The sequence below is a fragment of the Oryx dammah genome, unplaced genomic scaffold (genome assembly GCF_014754425.2).
Source record: "Oryx dammah isolate SB20612 unplaced genomic scaffold, SCBI_Odam_1.1 HiC_scaffold_2, whole genome shotgun sequence".
Lineage (NCBI taxonomy): Eukaryota > Metazoa > Chordata > Mammalia > Artiodactyla > Bovidae > Oryx > Oryx dammah.
The window spans coordinates 183,691,487-183,708,432 of NW_024070186.1; the positions used below are offsets into that span (position 1 = coordinate 183,691,487).

General features: G+C 50.0%; 1 protein-coding gene and 1 long non-coding RNA gene across 4 annotated transcripts in view; one reads left to right on the plus strand and one right to left on the minus strand.

The window, feature by feature from the left end:
• The window catches only part of ITGAL (integrin subunit alpha L), a 42,711-nt gene extending 26,149 nt beyond the window's left edge, over positions 1 to 16,562 (plus strand). Inside the window, exons 18-31 of one of the 3 annotated variants that reach the window (XM_040258467.1) lie at positions 2,297 to 2,383; positions 5,362 to 5,418; positions 5,513 to 5,586; positions 6,108 to 6,249; positions 8,423 to 8,533; positions 8,931 to 9,010; positions 9,116 to 9,202; positions 10,719 to 10,794; positions 12,312 to 12,422; positions 12,652 to 12,708; positions 12,815 to 12,913; positions 13,547 to 13,642; positions 14,472 to 14,582; positions 15,074 to 16,562. In XM_040258467.1, coding sequence (XP_040114401.1) covers positions 2,297 to 2,383; positions 5,362 to 5,418; positions 5,513 to 5,586; positions 6,108 to 6,249; positions 8,423 to 8,533; positions 8,931 to 9,010; positions 9,116 to 9,202; positions 10,719 to 10,794; positions 12,312 to 12,422; positions 12,652 to 12,708; positions 12,815 to 12,913; positions 13,547 to 13,642; positions 14,472 to 14,582; positions 15,074 to 15,247 — 1,362 coding nt within the window. In that variant the 3' untranslated portion in view covers positions 15,248 to 16,562. Of the gene's footprint in view, positions 1 to 2,293; positions 2,384 to 5,361; positions 5,419 to 5,512; positions 5,587 to 6,107; positions 6,250 to 8,422; positions 8,534 to 8,930; positions 9,011 to 9,115; positions 9,203 to 10,718; positions 10,795 to 12,311; positions 12,423 to 12,651; positions 12,709 to 12,814; positions 12,914 to 13,546; positions 13,643 to 14,471; positions 14,583 to 15,073 lie in introns of all 3 variants that reach the window. The other 2 variants (XM_040258456.1, XM_040258475.1) reach the window with 2 other exon arrangements.
• Positions 7,312 to 8,527, minus strand: LOC120877469. The gene is made up of 3 exons (XR_005724353.1): positions 8,439 to 8,527; positions 7,710 to 7,765; positions 7,312 to 7,406 (listed from the first exon to the last, which is right to left on the minus strand). It is a non-coding gene; the product is annotated as an uncharacterized LOC120877469 (long non-coding RNA).
• Positions 16,563 to 16,946: the final 384 nt, after the last annotated feature.

The window sequence follows — 16,946 nt, forward strand, 5'->3', positions numbered from 1 at the left end:
AGGCTCAGCTCCATCATTGTCCAGTGAGGGTCACAGGTCACCTTGATCTCCCAGTCCTACCATTTCCTCTTTGTACCATAGTAGTAACTATACCTTCAGCATGTTATCTTAGCGTCCTTAATCCACATCCACAGGCATTTTTAACATGACTACAACTGTAAAATGCTTACCGTTTTTCCCATACTCTATTCACATATTGTATATCAATGCCGCAGTCTAGCTTTCAGATTTATTGATTCTGGGGGGGAGCCATACCGAGCAGCATGTGGGATCTTAGTTCCCCAATCAATCAGGGATCAAACTCTTACCCCCAGCATTGGAAGCTCAGAGTCTTAACCACTGGACTGCCAGAGAAATCCCCAGATTATTTTTAATGGCTACAGAATATGTAGTCCTATGGAATATTCAGGCATGGCGGTGTGTCACTATTTTCCAGGTATACATGGTCATTTATTATTAGCATCCATCCCCAAAAGAATTTTTTTAAGTTATTAGTTTAATTGCTAAAATATCCAAATTCAGTTTGCTGACAACCATCCTGTGTGAAATAGGATTGATACTAGATTTTATCCTGGTCTCTTAAGTATTTCATAAGAGACTGAGTATAAAATTGGTGTGTAAGTTTGTTTTTACTTTTTTATTAAGGGAAATTTTGGACATACAAAAGTAGAAAAAACAGTTCAATGAAATCCCAAATATCCATCTCCTGGTTTCAACAATTATCAGCTGACAATCTTACTTCATTCAGAGCTTGTCTGTCTCATACTTCAAATCCCCACCTTAGAATTTAGACATTTTAAACAGAAATTAGCCAGAGAAGAGGCATTGTGACATCATAGAAAGACTTTAGGCTTGGGAGTTGGAAGGGTCTGGGTTCACTCCCTAGTTCTGGTCCTTAGGGAAATGTGTCACCTTTTTATACTTCATTTTCCTTGTGTATAATTTGAGGATAATGATACCTACCTCTTCAGGTTGGGGGAAATGTTACCTAAGTATAATCTGAATGTCTCCGAAGTGTCAGGCACTGGTATTAATAATAACATAAAAGACCAAGACTGTGGACTTCCCTCGTGGTCCAGTGGTTAAGAATCACCCTTGAAGGCATATACCTTGAGGAGGTATATGTATCCCGTTGTTCATTGCAGCATTATTTACAATAGCTAGAACATGGAAGCAGCCTAGATGCCCATCGACAGATGAATGGATAAAGAAGTTGTGGTACATATACACAATGGAATATTACTCAGCCACAAAAAGGAATGCATGTCAGTTCTGATGAGGTGGATGAACCTAGAACCTATTATACAGAGTGAAGTGAGTCAGAAAGAGAAAGATAAATACCATATTCTAACACATATTACAGAATCTAGAAAAATGGTACTGAAGAATTTATTTACAGGGCAGCAATGGAGAAACAGACATAGAAAATAAACTTATGGACATGGGGAAAGGGGAGGAGAGGGTGATATGTATGGAAAGAGTAACATGGAAACTTACACTACTGTATGTAAAATAGATAGCCAACAGGAATTTGCTGTATGGCTCAGGAAACTCAAACAGGGGCTCTGTATCAATCTAGAGGGGAGATAGGGGGGTGGGAGATGGGAGGGAGGTTCAAAAGGGAGGGGGATATATGTATACCTATGGCTGATTCATGTTGAGGTTTGACAGAAAACAACAAAATTCTGTAAAGCAATTATCATTCAATAAAAAATTTTAAAAAATAATAGTAGAAATAAAGTGCACAATTAAATAAATTAAAAAAAAAAAAAAAGAATCCCTCTTGCAATGCAGGGGATGCAGATTCAAGCCCTGGTCCAAGAACTAGGGATCCTACATGCCACAGCTAAAGATCCTGGGTGCCATGACTAAGACCCAAGGTGTCCAAATTAATTAATTTTTTAAAAAGACTAAGACCCACTCCTGTTCTCAAGGACCTAAGATATTCTGGTTATTCCAGAGTATTTTTTCTTTGTGCAAACTTTGATAGTTGTTGCCTAGACGAGTTTGACAAAGATCTGGGGGCTTCTGTTAGGACTCAGGGAGGAAAAGCACTGTGGTTGATGGCTGATATCTGCCTTGGAATTGGGGCTGAGGGATGGACACTGACAGAAAAGCAAGTCAGGCATTTCACAAACACCCGATGTGTAGTAAACATATTCCCATTGGTAAGTTCTCAGACAACTAGCTGCTGGAATTCCCTCATTTATAAAGTACGGACAAGGCATGTCTTTCACTGGAAGTGTTGTAAAGGTTAAACTCTTGACAAGGGGTGTATTCTTGTGGTCCTCAGATATGCATTCAAGATCTCATCTCTCCCATCAACGTCTCCCTAAGTTACTCTCTCTGGGAGGAAGAAGGGACACCGAGGGACCCAAGGGCGGTAAGAACAGATGAGTTGGGGGAATTGATAGTAAACAGGGGAGAATAGAAATTTGATTTGGCAGGATTGTAGTATATTGGATTCAAGCAGTAGAAATGAAATATGCTTACTTAAGCAGGAAGGAGTCTATGGGAGTTTTGTACTTAAAAGACATTCGGAAAACTGGGGTTGGCAAGATGGGGGACCAGAGTGGGTAGAGTCTCTAGGGCCTCTCAAGAGGAAAAAATAACAGATGGACTGCCCAGGGCATGGCCCCTTCTGTGAATCTTCTCCCAGTGTCTCAAGAGTGTCAGTTTCAGACTTCATTAGGCTTCTCTTGCTCAGTTGTATCTGACTCTGCAATGCTATGGACTGTATAACCTGCCAGGCCCCTCTGTCCATGGGATTTCCCAGGCCAGAGTATTGAAGTGGGTTGCCATTTCCTCTTCCAGGGGATCTTCGCGACCCAGGGATTGAACCTGCGTCTCTTGCATTGGCAGGCAAATTCTTTACCCCTGGGACACCTGGGAAGCCCCATTAGGCTTCTAACAGGAGGCGAATGTCTGAGAGATGCAAATTCCAGGGAGAGAACACGAGAAGGCCTAGGACCATCCCTTATCTGTGGAAGAACAGGGCACATTGATCAGCCTTGCCAAAGGGTACTCCACTGAGGGCAGGTAGTTCCCGCAGAGCCTCACTGGGGTGTCCTTGTTATGGAAAAGAAGAGGAAAACCCTGTCTATCTTTGTCTACCCGATCACATGCTCCCTGCCCAGCGCCGAAAGCCTGGTTTCCTCTTCTGAAATCCTTAACACTCAGCCACTGGTTTAGCTTCTGTTGGAAGGGAGCAGAGTCTGATGGAAGGAACCTGGGCCTGGAAGCCTGAAGATGAGGATTTTTCTTTTTTTAAGGAATATTCTTGGTTGATTACAGACCCAGCCAAAGCTGTTTATTTTTTTATTTATGACTGTGCTGGGTCTTTGCCACTGCACAGGCTTCGCTCCAATTGCAGCGAGCGGGGGCTACTCTCTAGCTGTGGTGCTCACGCTTCTCTTTGCACTGGTTTCTCTTACTGCAGAGCATGGGCTCCAGGGCGCAGGCACATGGGCCTCAGCAGTTGTGGCTCCCAAGCTCTAGAGCACAGGCTTAATAGTTGTGGCTTAGTTGCTCCAAAGCCTGGGGGTTCTTCCTGGACTAGGGACCGAACCCCTGTCTCCTGCACTGGCTGCAGATTCTTCACCACTGAGCCACCAGCCAAGACCCCTGGATTCCACCCCCAACCCCCCGCCCCCGGCACAAGCAGTTTCTGTCTTACTCCGGGACTGTCTCTTCTCTGACGTGAGTCCCAGCCTTGTGGGCCCCTTCAGAGCTGGAGCATGATGACTGCTAAGCATGGCGACCCTCTTGTGGTTTTTGCCAGTGCCCCACTCCCCAACCTGCCACGCACTCAGGATGTATAGGGACAACCAGCAGTTTCTCCCACTGGTACTAATTTTAAATAAAAGGCAAACTGTGTGGGGTGGCAACTCAGGGTTAAAAAGAGACCTGAGGTCACAGTTGTCAAAAAGGCTTCCTGGGGGAACTGTCATTGGTTCTGGATCTCACAGAATGAGTGGACTTTGTGGGGAAGAGAGGCATGGTTTTAATTTTGGAGACAATGAGAAGGTGGGCTTAGCTTCTGTCAGGACAACTGAGCAAGACAGAGGCCCTCGATGCCCCTTTGGGGACTGACTGTAGTTTCTGGTGGGTGGTGGGAATAATTTGTGTGTGAATGTTGAGGGTAGGTGAAAGCACTCAGCAGAGAATGCCAGGACCCCTGCCTTTAAGGAAGAGTCAGAGGCTGCTTGGCAGGTGGCTCAGAAGTCGAGGAGGCTGGAGTCTTCTCTAGAACATACAGATGATCACCCATAAAACATTTCTGTGACCCCATTACCTTCCACTGCCTAATATGAATTGTAAGGTCAGGGGGATTTGGACCCTGCATCTGGACACCTCCTGACAGGTGGCACCCCAGCCGGTCTGAGCACCTCTCCGCTCCTTGAACCTTACACGGGCAGTCTCTCTGTCCTTGGTCTCGGTGTAAATTGTTCTTTCTTCCTCTCTCTCCATCCTCTTCACCTGGCTCCCTCCTCCTCATCCTTTATATTTCAGTTGTGATGCCATCCCTTCAGGAAGCTTCCCTGATCTCCAAGCATGGGAGAGTCCCCTTCTACACCCTTTAAACACATCCTGTACTTGTCCCACCCTCACGCTTGAGGGTGCCTGGCCCTTTCTCTCACCGGACTGGGAGGAAGGGCAGGGTGTCTGTTTTGTTCTCTGCTGTGTGGGGGTCTGGGGGCTTCCCAGGTGGCCAGTGCAGGAGACATAAGAGACTCAGGTTTGATCCCTGGGTTGGGAAGATCTCCTGAAGGACGAAATAGCAACCCACTCCAGTATTCTTGCCTGGAGAATCTCATGGACAGAGGAGCTTGGAGGGCTACAGTTCACAGGGTCACAGAGAGTCGGACATGACTGAAGAGACTGAGCATGCATGCACATGGGAGTCTGGTCCCAAGCAGAAATTCTAGAAACATTGAAAAAACTGGCCTTGATCTGATAAGAGCTGGAGAGCTATTCTAGAAGGGAAGTGGGACTCACACAAAAGAACCACAGGAAGAGCTATTCCGCAGCAGAAGAGCCTAGATGCTGTGCAACCAGCTGTTCCTGCGAGCAGAGAAGGTGGGCTGGGGGAAGCTAGGGGAGTGCATGGTCAAGGCCCAGATCTCCTGGCCAGGATGGGAAGTGGACACACGTGCTGAGCCTCCCTCGAGGAGCTGCCTCCAGAGGAGGGCAGCACAGACAGCCTCAGGCTGAGTTGGGAGGTGGAGCCCACACTGGGAAGGCTTTGGCTCCTGGGAGGGATGCAACCACCCCCCACCCCCCAGCTGAGCCCTGGCTCTGAGCCACTCCAGCTCTGCTGCCTCAACCACCTTCTCCTGTCTTCCCCTCCTCCGTGCTGAGCAGGGCAGGGACATCCCGCCCATCCTGAAACCCTCACCACACTTGGAGACCAAGGAGGTAAGAGGGGCAGAGGGGCAGACAGAGAGGTGGGGGCCAGCCCTCCTGGGTGTGGGGACCTGAGCCTCTAGGTCCTTTCTTCTTGGCCTTTCAGATTCCTTTTGAGAAGAACTGCGGAGAGGACAAGACTTGTGAGGCAGACCTGAAGCTGGCCTTCTCCGACATGAGGTCTGTAAGGCTTCCCACCCCCGGGCCCTCCTGTTTCACCCAATGTTTTCCCGAGGCAGCTCCTGGCTATAGAAGGAACACAGGGTGGATTTCCCTGGTGGTCCAGTGGTTAAGAATCTGGGTTCAATCCCTGGTCAGGGAACTAAGATCCCTCGTGCCTCGGGGCAACTAAGCCCGCATGCCATAATCAAGACCTGAAGCAGCCAAAAATAAATAAATATATAAGTACTTTTTAAAAGAAAAGAAAGTAGTATTTGTATGAAGTGACGGTCAGAAGACCCCCATGGACACTGACTTTTATTTGTCATCTGGGCCTTAGATTCCTCCTCTGAGAAATGCTGGTTCATTGCAGCCCTCCTATCAGGAATAGAGGAGATGGCAAAACTTAAAGCCTGTGCATAGGAGCATATTTTGCTATGTTTCTTTTTTCTGGCCTACCGGATCCCTCAGTTCTGAAAGCCTCCACCTCTGATCCTGTTTCTTTCATGGACTCCCATAACTTTGCTCTGATTTCCCCTCAGATCCAAAATCCTGCATCTGACCCCCTCCGCCAGCCTCTCTGTGAGGCTGACACTGAGGAACACAGCAGAAGATGCTTACTGGGTCCAGGTCACCCTGAGCTTCCCCCAGGGACTCTCATTCCGCAAAGTGGAGGTGCTCAAGGTGAGTGAGAGGGCAGGGCCTGCCCACAGACCAGGCGCCAGGCTAGTCCTGCAGCATCTGCTGCCTCCTGGAGCCCCAGGCGGCCAGGACAGCCTGAAGATGTGGGTGGAAGTCTTCAGACCACGTCTGGGTTCTCAGCCTGATGGCTACCCATGAACTGTGAGACCTAAGATACAAGGTTCATGCTCTGTGAGCCTCAGATTTGCCAACAAGAGGTGAAGCTGGGGATGTCATGGGATTAGAGAGAAGGTCGCATGAGATGGAGAGTGTGACAGAGGCTTAAGGACCTGGGAACCAAAAAGAAGTACACAGATTCAGGGAGATGGAGCCACCTTCCTCCTAAAGGTGACCAACATGTTTTCGAGGAATGGCCTGGGTTTTTTTTTTTAATTCCAGTTTTATTGAGATATAATTGACAGAAAGCACTGTATAAGTGGAAGGTGTACAACAAGAAAAAAGTACACTCACAGTCCATGCAACCATCCCCACTATCTATCTGAAAAAGTTTTCCATCATCTCAAAAAAAGTTCTGTACCCATGAGCAATAACTCCCATTCCCCACTCTCTGCCACTGATAACCTTTAATCTATTTTCTGTCTCAATGAATTGGCCATCTCTAGATATTTTGTATACCTTGAGTCATATAATGTTTGTCCTTTTGTGTTTTGTATCACTTAGCATACTGTTCTTCGCCTTTGCCTAATGTTTTTGAGGTTCATCCCTGGGATAGCATATGAATTTCATTCCTGTTTAAGGCTAATATTTTATCACAAGGATATAGCACATTTTGCTGATCTGTTCATCTGTTGGTGGACGCTTGAGTTATTCTTATACAGCAACATTCACTGCTTCTTTTTGAAAATTGTTATTTATTTTTTTAATGGCTGCATTGGGTCTTTGTTGGTGCGCACGGGTTTTTCTCTAGTTGCGGTGAGCAGGCACTCCTCTCCATGGCAGTGTGCAGGCTTCTCAATGCGGTGGCTTCTCTTGTTGCGGAGCACTGGCTCTAGGGCGTGCGGGCTTCAGTAGTTGTGGTGCGTGGGCTTAGTTTCTCCTTCACATGTGGAATCTTCCTGGACCAGGGTTGGAACCCGTGTCCCCTGCATTGGCAGGCAGGTTCTTAACCATTGGACCACTATGGAAGTTCTGAGTGCTTCCTTACGGGACACATAGTAGAGCGATTAAGAACTTGAGATCTGGAGTTAAACAGACCTGTGTTCAAGTTCCTACCAGATTCCTGCCAAGGTTACCTAATTATGAGACTGTGGGAAAGTCACTCGACTTGCCTGAACCCTTATTTCCTGTCTTAACTTTCTTCCCAATCTAAGCTGAGACCTGTCCCTTCCAGATAGTCATGAAGATAAAGGGTTTTGTTCTGCTTAGCCCAGGATCCAATACATTTTGGAAATGGTTGCTGAATGTGTGAATGTAGCAGCGTTTTAACTCTCCTGTGATTGTACCTCAATTCACTGAACCATGCTTCTCTTTGGCTTGTTGGATCGCTTCCAGTTTTTCCCTAGGATAAATAGTATTGCAGAGAACATCTTTGTTTTTTAAGTACTTTTTTTTTTATTTTTATTTTTTCCCAAACTTTAAACTTTTTATTTTGTATTGGGATTTAGCTGATGAAAAACATTGTGGTAGTTTCAGGTGAACAGTGAAGGGACTCAGTCATACATATACGAACATCTTTTTTAAAACTTTATTTATTTATTTGGCTACACTGGATCTTCATTGCTGTGTGTGGACTTCCTCTAGTTGTGGCAAGCAGGGGCTACTTTGTAGTTGCAGTGCTCGGGCTTCTCATTGTGGTGACTTCTCTTGTTGGGAAGCCCAGGCTCTAGGGCGCATGGGCTTCAGGAGTTGAGACGTGGGTTCTAGAGCACCAGCTCGGTAGTTGCAGCTCACAGGCTTTGTTTGCCCCCCGCAAGTGGGATCTTCCCGGACCAGGGATGGAACCCACGTCTCCAGCATTGGCAGGAGGATTCTTAAAAGCTGGGCCACAGGGAAGTCATTACAGTGAACATCTTTGTACTGAATCCCGATTCTTTGGCCCGACCGTTCTCTACACGTGCCCTGGCAGGGAGGAAGTGGGCCCTGAGAGGTTAGTGGCCTTTGGGGAACCCTTAGCTTTGCCCACTAAAAAGCTCCTTCTCTCACGTCTCACCCCCAGCCCCACAGCCATGTACCTGTGGGCTGCGAGGAGCTTCCTGAGGAGGCCATACTGCAGAGCAGGGCCCTCTCCTGCAACGTGAGCTCTCCCATCTTTGGAGCAGACAGCATGGTGAGTGCCTCCAGCCCCCAGGAGCCCAGCGCCAGGGGCTGTAAGCTCAGGAGGGGAGGGAGGGAGCTCCTGGCTCTGGGGAAGGGGATTGACAAGGCCAGGTGTACCCCACTCCCTACCCCCAAGAGAGTGTGTGTAGAGGTGTCCTGTGTCGTGTTTGAGAAGCTGGACTTTGGAATCGGAGAAACCCAGGGCTGGGTCATACATACTGTGACCGTACACACACGACCTAATCACTCGGAACCTCGGTATCCTCATCGATACAGTGGGGATGAAGCACCTAGCCCAGGGAGTTTCCTTTGACTATGGCAGTGGGGCCATGGGGCTGTGAGGGCCCAAGGCAGTCCCCCGAGGCCCAGGCCCCTTCCTTCTTCATACGTCTCTCTTCTCCTGCCAGGTTGATATCCAGGTGATGTTTAATACGCTGCAGAAAGGCTCCTGGGGGGATTTGATCAAGCTGCACGCCAATGTGAGCTGGTGAGCAGACCCCCACCCGCGTCTCCACCCTCCCTTGGCCTCGGACTGTCTCACGGTCCTGGCCAAGCCATCTCCTAACACTGCCCTCTATCCTGCCCCCTGCAGCGACAATGAGAACTCAAGCCTCCTGGAGGACAACTCGGACACAGCCAGCATCCCTGTCATGTACCCCATCAACATCCTCACCAAGGAGTGAGTCCTGAGTGGCCACCCCGCCTTTTCCTCCTGCCTCGGCCTCCCCACCCAGGGCCCCAGCCTTCCTCCCAGGGCTGCCCCTCCCCCCACCCGTTAGAGGCGCAGGGGCGATAAGAACTGATTCCAGCCACAACCCCAGCAGATTTCAGTACTCTGTAGAGCGAAGGCCCTCGGAGAGTTCTGAGTCTGAGTCAGATGGAAACTTACTGACCTGGTGTCACCTTCTGCACCAGCTGTGATGCACAGCTGGGGACTTCCCTGGGAGCTTTTAATACCTCATGGGGCAGCCATTTGCCTCTGTCCCATTTACTTATGAACCACGAGGCCCAGAGAAGGGAGGAACTTGCCCAGAGTGGACAACTACGAAGCGCTGACCCCAGGATCTGAACTTGAGTCTGTCTGACTTCAAACCCCAGCCAAGCTCTTTACTACTTCCAGCTGTGCTAGATTCCCTCTTCTCCGGGGCCAGCAGAGCTAGAAGAGATAGAAAAGTTTTCACCATGACCCTTGCCCACGGAGATTTTATGGTCAGGTAGGAGAGCCCAAACTCATGTACACACAGAGGAAATGAGTCTCAGAATGTTGTGGTAGGAAGGACCCATAGGGCTCACTTCTTGGATTTTCTCATTTACCAAAAGGGGAGGAAGCCAGAAAAGGGAAGTGGCATTTTTAAGTCATCTGAATGAGATAAGGACGAGGATGGTGTCTGAGCCGGCGTTCCTGGTGCTTTTGAACATAAATGCCACACACAATGATGTTGTCTGAGGCGTGATATGGAATTAGAGTCAGGAAAGATGGTGTGGATTAGAGGACACTTGGAAGGAAGGGTTGGTGGGGAACAGGGGCCTGAACTGGGGTCTGGAGAATGAGGGTGGAAGTGGTTCAGATATGGGCCAGGAAGGAAGGCATTCGTGGTTATCAGAGAGACAAGTGGAGGGGACAACATGGAGGCAGCAAACAGTGGGGCCGATCCGGGGAGCAAGGAGTGGGCAGGCCCAGAGGTGGCAGGTGTGAGCGGGGAACGGTCGGCAGGTAGACCAGGAAACAAGCAGGTCTGGCTGGGGGGGAACACTGGACCTGACTCGTTGTGGGCACCAGGGAACCACTGATGGATTCAAAGGCAATGCATGACAAGATTAGGAAGGTCATTAGAAGGAAGGAGTGGGGAGGGGTCCAGAGGCTGGCGTAGTTCTCTAGGAGATGAGCAGTGGGGTCCAGAGGACTACGGAGGCCCCAGCGAGGTGACGTCTAGTGGGGAGAACACAGCTCCAAAGGCCACCCCTCTGTGATCCAGCCCTGGTCCCCCACTGCCGGGCTCTGAGTAAGAGCGACCCCTTCTGTGAGACTGAATTCCAAAGGGCAACAGCAGAGCAGCGTCGGGATGATGTGAGACCGAACCTGCGCCATTTCTAGAACAGTGGCTGGCAACTCAAAGGCTTCCCCTAGCCCTGGGCCCCCCGCGTGACTGGTTTGCTGTCTTCTCCATCATCTCCAGCTGCTCCTCTCTCTACAGCCAGGAAAACTCCACGCTGTATATCAGTTTCACCCCCAAGAGTCCCAAGATCCACCATGTCAAGCACATCTACCAGGTATGAACCTCAATGTGAAAGAGTCCTTAGAAGTGCCAGGCGCAGCCCCATCCTAAGAACTAAGTATGCAGCAGAGACCAACTAGATCCTGTCCCTAAAGGACCCCAGCCCTCCACCTTCTGTGATCCTTTCCTGAGACACTCCCAGTGGCAGCATACTCATCGGCTCCTTTCCACCCCTGGATAAATCATTTCTGGAATCACAGAACTCAAGAACTCAGAATCTAGAGCCCAGTACTCTAAGAAAGAACCTAGTTTTTTGAGTTTTGTTTTTATGTTTAAAAATTTTTTTTGATATGGGCCATTTTTAGTCTTTATTGAATTTGTGACTATATGGCTTCTGTTTTTTGTTTTGGCTTTTTGGCCCTGAGGCATGTGGGATCTTAACTCCCTGACCTGGGATCAACCCGCATCCCTTACATTGGAAGGCAAAGTCTTAACCACTGAACCACCAGGGAAGTCACTGATTTGTGGTTTTTGTGTTTATTTTACTGAAGTATGATTGATATGTGCTTCCCAGGTGGCACTAGTGGTAAAGAACCCACCTGCCAATGCAGGAGACTATAAGAGATGCAGGTTAGATCCCTGGGTTGGGAAGATCCCCTAGAGGAGGGCATGGCAACCCACTCCAGTATTCTTACCTGGAGAATCCCATGGACAGAGGAGCCTGGCAGCCTATGGTCCATAGGGTCGCAAAACTTAGCACGCATTCATGCATAATTGATTTTTAATGTTATAATGCTTTTTTGGTTTTTTGAAATAGAAAATTCTCATTTATTTTAAGATTCAATTATGTAGACATTTGATCTGCTAATTGTGTTCTCAGGTACAGAATCCAATTCATGTCTTTCAGAGAGAACCGAGGTTTTTGTTTGTTTGATTGTTTTTGCCTCAAGGCACTGCTTGCAGGATCTCAGTTCCCTGACCGGGGATTGAACTTGGGCCACAGCAGTGAAAGCCTGGAATCCTAAACACTAAGCCACCTGTGAACTCCCAGGAAATGTTTCTTAAATAAATCCAGTGCACTTGCCAAAATGTCTTTGCCAACTTGCATTGTGCAAATAATTTTTGCATCCGTCCTTGTTAAATGTCCTTCCTCTTTCACTCATTCAGAAAATAACTCTTGCGAGGCTGGTTATGTGCTGCGTTACTGTGTCATGGCTGTATGAAGTGCACGTGAAATGATCCCCGGCTCCTGCCCTCACACAGCTCACAGTCTAGAGGGGATACACACACACACACACAAGCAGATGGTTTACTATCTTTCTGGGGAACAAAAGTGCTGTGGGGGAGTCAGCGAGACCTTCAGGGATGATGTCTGAGCAGTATCTTGCAGGATGGGCAAGGGTAAGCTACATGGAGGAAGCAGAGAAGAACCCAAGCTGTAAGGGTGTGATTGACCATGGCCCGCTGCCTAATGAAGAGGGGTGTCCTTGGGCCCCAGCCAAGGAGGATTGGATCTGGGGTGACAGTTGGGGTGGCATTCAGGGCTCTGCAGCCCCTTGTCTTCTGTACCAGGTGAGGATCCAGCCTTCTGACTATGACAACGTGCCCTCACTGGAGGCCTTGGTTAGGGTACCACGGGTGCACAGCGAGGGGCTCATCACCCACAGGTGGAGCATACAGATGGTGAGTGGGCCCAGAGGAGGGAAGGGCACCCAGGTCTGTGCGGGGGAGCTCCTGACAGGGAATGAGGGCCGGGAGGTGGGTAGAGATGGTAGTGGACTGACTGCACCTGCCAAGAACCAAGGAGACAAGGCGGTATCTGCGAGGTGGGGAGGAATGATGGGTCTGGGCTCAAGGGGCCGGCATCCTCTCAGCTCTGGACTAACTGAAGACCCTGCCTCCTCCTTCCCAGGAGCCTCCAGTCAACTGCATCCCCAGAAATCTGGAGAGTCCATCTGATGTGGCTGAGGTAGCGGCTGTGACCTCAGCAACTGCAGCAGGGGCGGGGCAGGGGCGGGGCAGGGGCCAGGTGGGAAGAGACCTCTCTGACCCCCTGCTTTCCTTCTTCCTATCAGCCTTGCTCGTTTGGAACTGAGTTCCGCTGCCCAATCGACTTCAGGCAGGAGATCCTTGTCCAAGTGAACGGGACGGTGGAGTTGAGGGGGACGATCAAGGTAGGAAGCACCCACTGGCCCAGATGGTTGGCGGGCGGGTTGGCCTCAAGAGGTGAAAGTGGGTTCTTCCTGCAGACCTGCCTTTTTTTGTTGTTGTTCTGTCTTGAGGAAATGTCCCTGACATTTACACAGTTGCAGATGAAAGAGGACCAACATTTGTTTAAAATTTGCAGGACAGTTTTCATGGGCCAACCGACAGTTCTTAGGGCTTCCCTGGTGGTTCAGACAGTAAAGAATCTGCCTGCAATGCAGGAGACCTGGGTCGGGAAGATCCCCTGGAGGAGGGCATGGCAACCCACTCCATTATTCTCGCCTGGAGAATTCCATGCACAGAGGCGCCTGGCGGGCTACAGTCCATGGGGTCTCAAAGACTCGGGCATGACTGAGTGACTATCACTCACTCACTCACAGATGGTTCTTACAAGTTCTTGGTAGGAAAAACCTCCTTCCCACAGTAACAAGCGGCACGTTCGGCCACTCCAGGAGAGAATGGAGTAGAGACAGCGTGCCCCCCAGGACCCTTCCACTGCCTCTGCCCCTTGAGTTGTGCTGGGGGGGCAGAAGTCAGGGGGTCCCGAGTCCCCCTTCCCTCTGGCCTGATAGCTGCCCCTCCTGCACCCCTGCCTCCCACAGGCCTCCTCCATGTTGAGCCTTTGTAGCTCCCTCTCCATCTCCTTCAACAGCAGCAAGCACTTTCACCTCTACGGGAGCAACGCCTCCATGGCCCAGGTATCTCTGCCTCCTCAGAAGACCCGGGAACAGGGCAGAGCAGAGGGGCGGGAGGATCCCCAGGGCAGAGCTAGGAGAGCGGAAGCTGGGAGTGTGGGAAGCCATGGAGGGGAAGGTTGGGGCTTTAGTGCCGTAAGAAGCTCGTCTCAGCCAGAGCCACTGGCCTTGGCACAGCTCCCCACCACTGCTGGCGGGCAGACAGACCAACCATAAGGCCAGGATGAGTTTGACAGCAGCTCAGCCAAGGGGCCGCTACCCTGCAGGCGGGGCACAATGGGAAGGTGCTCTGGGCAGAGAGAGTAGCACGTGCAGGGCCCAGCTTTGAGAGAGCGGGCGAGGTGGGTTTAACAGCAGGAATTTCAGGGACTTTGCTGGCAGTCCAGGGGTTAAAACTCCACGCAGCCGATGCAGGGGGCATGGGTTCGACCCCAGGTCTGGGAACTGAAGAGTCCACAGGCTGTGATGCATGGCCAGAAAAAGGGAAAAAATAAAAATAAATAAGAGCAGAGAGCTCAGAGCAGAAGGGAAGAGATAGCTGAAAAGTAAATGGAAGCCAGGTTCCAGAAGGCTTTGAGTTGGGATTTCATCCTGGGACTGAGCGAAGCCTTTTAAGGGCTTAAGGGAGGGCCTGAGGTGCGGGTTTGCTGGTTCATTACAGTGGCTGCGGTGGGAGATATACTAGAGAGGGAGGGTCTGGGCCCAAGCCCCATGCTCTGCGTGACACAGTCCAGATGGGAAAAGCTAAGACCTAGGGTCTGAGGCCAGAGTCACACGTTGCATCCAGGGTGGGAAGAGCTTCCTCCCCGCATTTCTGTCTCCCCTCTCCCAGGTCGTCATGAAGGTTGACCTTGTATATGAGAAGGATATGCTCTATCTCTACGTGCTAAGTGGAACTGGGGGGCTGTTGTTGCTGCTCCTGATTTTCATAGCTCTGTACAAGGTAGGAGCTTCTGGAAAGAACGGGCACCCAACCAGGCTGTGGAAAGCAGAACTGAGTGGAGTCAGGGAGCAGAGCACCAAGATGAGAGGGTGTTAAAGCCAGAAGGGGCCTCAGCCTACTCCTCCTTCTACAGATAAGCCCGCTGAGGCCTAAAGAGCAAGCAAGACTTGCCCCATCCCTCAACAAGCACTGGCAAAGCTAGACCTGGGTACCCAGGGAGAAGAAGAAGGAATTTCCCGTGTATTGAGGGCCAGACCCTGGGATACAGAGGCACAGACTACACACATGGTCCATGCTTCTGAGATGCTCCCAGTCTCTACGGTGGATGGATGCGAACATGCTCTGCAGCCTGTAACACAGGAGTCTAACCTAGGCTGGGGAAGTCCAGGAAGGCCTCTCAAGAGAGGTGGCCTTTGAGTTGGGATTTGAAGGATGCATAGAAGTTAGGGCTCTGCTGGCTCGTTGTTCACTCCAGTGTTGTCTTCCTACAGGTTGGTTTCTTCAAACGGAACCTGAAGGAGAAGATGGAGGCGAATGCAGATGCTTCCAGTGAAATCCCTGGAGAAGATGCTGGGCAGCCGGAGTTGGAGAAAGAGGTCAAGGACCCAAGCTGCCTGGAGCCCCTCCAGAAGAAGGATGAGGACGGAAGTGGTGGTGGAGATTGAGGTGCAGCCCGTATGCAGAGGGCCTAGGACCAGACTCGGGGTGCCTGGTACCAGCCTACCTCTACCTGAATTTCACTGCGTGTTCCAGGGCAAGTCACTGCCCCTGCATAAGCATCAGTTTCCGTATCTTGAACACGGGCCCTTTCCTGCCTGCCTCCTGTGCAGGCTTGTGGTAAGGATCCACTTAGGGATGCGCCAGGAAGGTCACAGAGGTGAGGCCTTGGAATCATCACATGTCCTGGTTCCCACCGGCCCCTGTTAGTTTCCTCCCCTGGAAGAGAACATCTGATCTAAATTTGGAGAAATGGTCATCTCAGGACCTAGTAACACTCCAGGCTGTCATATCCACCTGTGCCTGGATGTCCTCAGGGACCTCAGACCACCCCCCCCCTTCCCCAGAACCTTGCCCTGCCTTCCCTGGAATCCTCTCAGCTTTTAATTCTCGTGCCAGAGCAAATCTCTTCTGTGTCACTACGCTGCTCCTGCAAACTCTTTGACTAACAACCAAATTCCTTAATATGCCTTCCAGAATCTGCAAAATTGGGCACATGTTTCCCTCCCAGACTCTTCTAGAAATGTCCCACCTTCCTTCCTGAGGTGACCAGCCTTTTCACTTGCACGGCTCCTTCCTGGCTTACTGCCTTCACCCAGACTCTTCTCACTTCTCACTTCAGACTCCTCTCACATTCCTCCTGCCTAACAGCCTTCAGTTCTCAGCTCACACATCACTTTCGCAGAGCAGCACCACCCCCCCAACCTCAGCTCAGTTGGGTTCCCATGTTATACATGCTTACACAGCCTGTACTTGTTCTGCATAGCACTGATCATATCTGTTAATTGTTAAATGATTTACTTCATATCTGTCTCTGAAATTAAACGATGAACTCCATGAGGGTGAGGATCATAGCTGTCTTGTTCACCTTGGGACCCCCTGGTGATATCACAGAACCAGATACATAGTAGGTGTTTGACACAGTTTCACTGTATTAGTGAGGGTGCCCGTGGGAAGACAGGGAAAAAAGTTTGGGTGGGCCCCCTGGGCAACCTCATCCACTGAGGCTCAGCCTTCCCCAGGCACCTGCCCCCTCATTCTACAGCCCCCCACCCCAGGACCCCATCACATCCTACTGCGGCCCCCGCTGTGAGATTGTGAGCTCAAAGATGGAAACTATGTCCAATGACTTGGCTCCCAGTGCCAACCACAGTGCTTGCATGTATTTAGCAAATAAACATGAAACTCTGGCCAATTTTGTGATGTTTTTGTACTGGTATAACATTCCAGCCTGACTCAATTAAATGAACATTTCCTCCTCAACCCTTCCACTAAGTGGGCCCAAAACAGTCCGATTTTGGGGGAGGTTGTTTTCTTTCCTTTCTTTTTCTTCCTTCCTCTTCTTCTTCTTCCTCTCCTTCCCCTTCTTCTTCTTTTTTGCCATGATGACCCTCAGAAACTGACTTGTGCCTGATATTGTGAGTTAATTGAAGAGAAGCAGCAAGAGGGACTTCCCTGGTGTTCCAGTGGCTCAGACTGCACTCCCAATGCAGAGGGCCTGGGTTCAATCCCTGATCAGGGAATAAGATCCCACATGCTACAACTAAAGATCCCATGTGCCGCAACTAAGACCTGGCACAGCCAAATAAATAAATAAATATTTTTTTAAAAAAGAAGAAGCAGTGAGAGGCACAGAAAGTGAGGAAC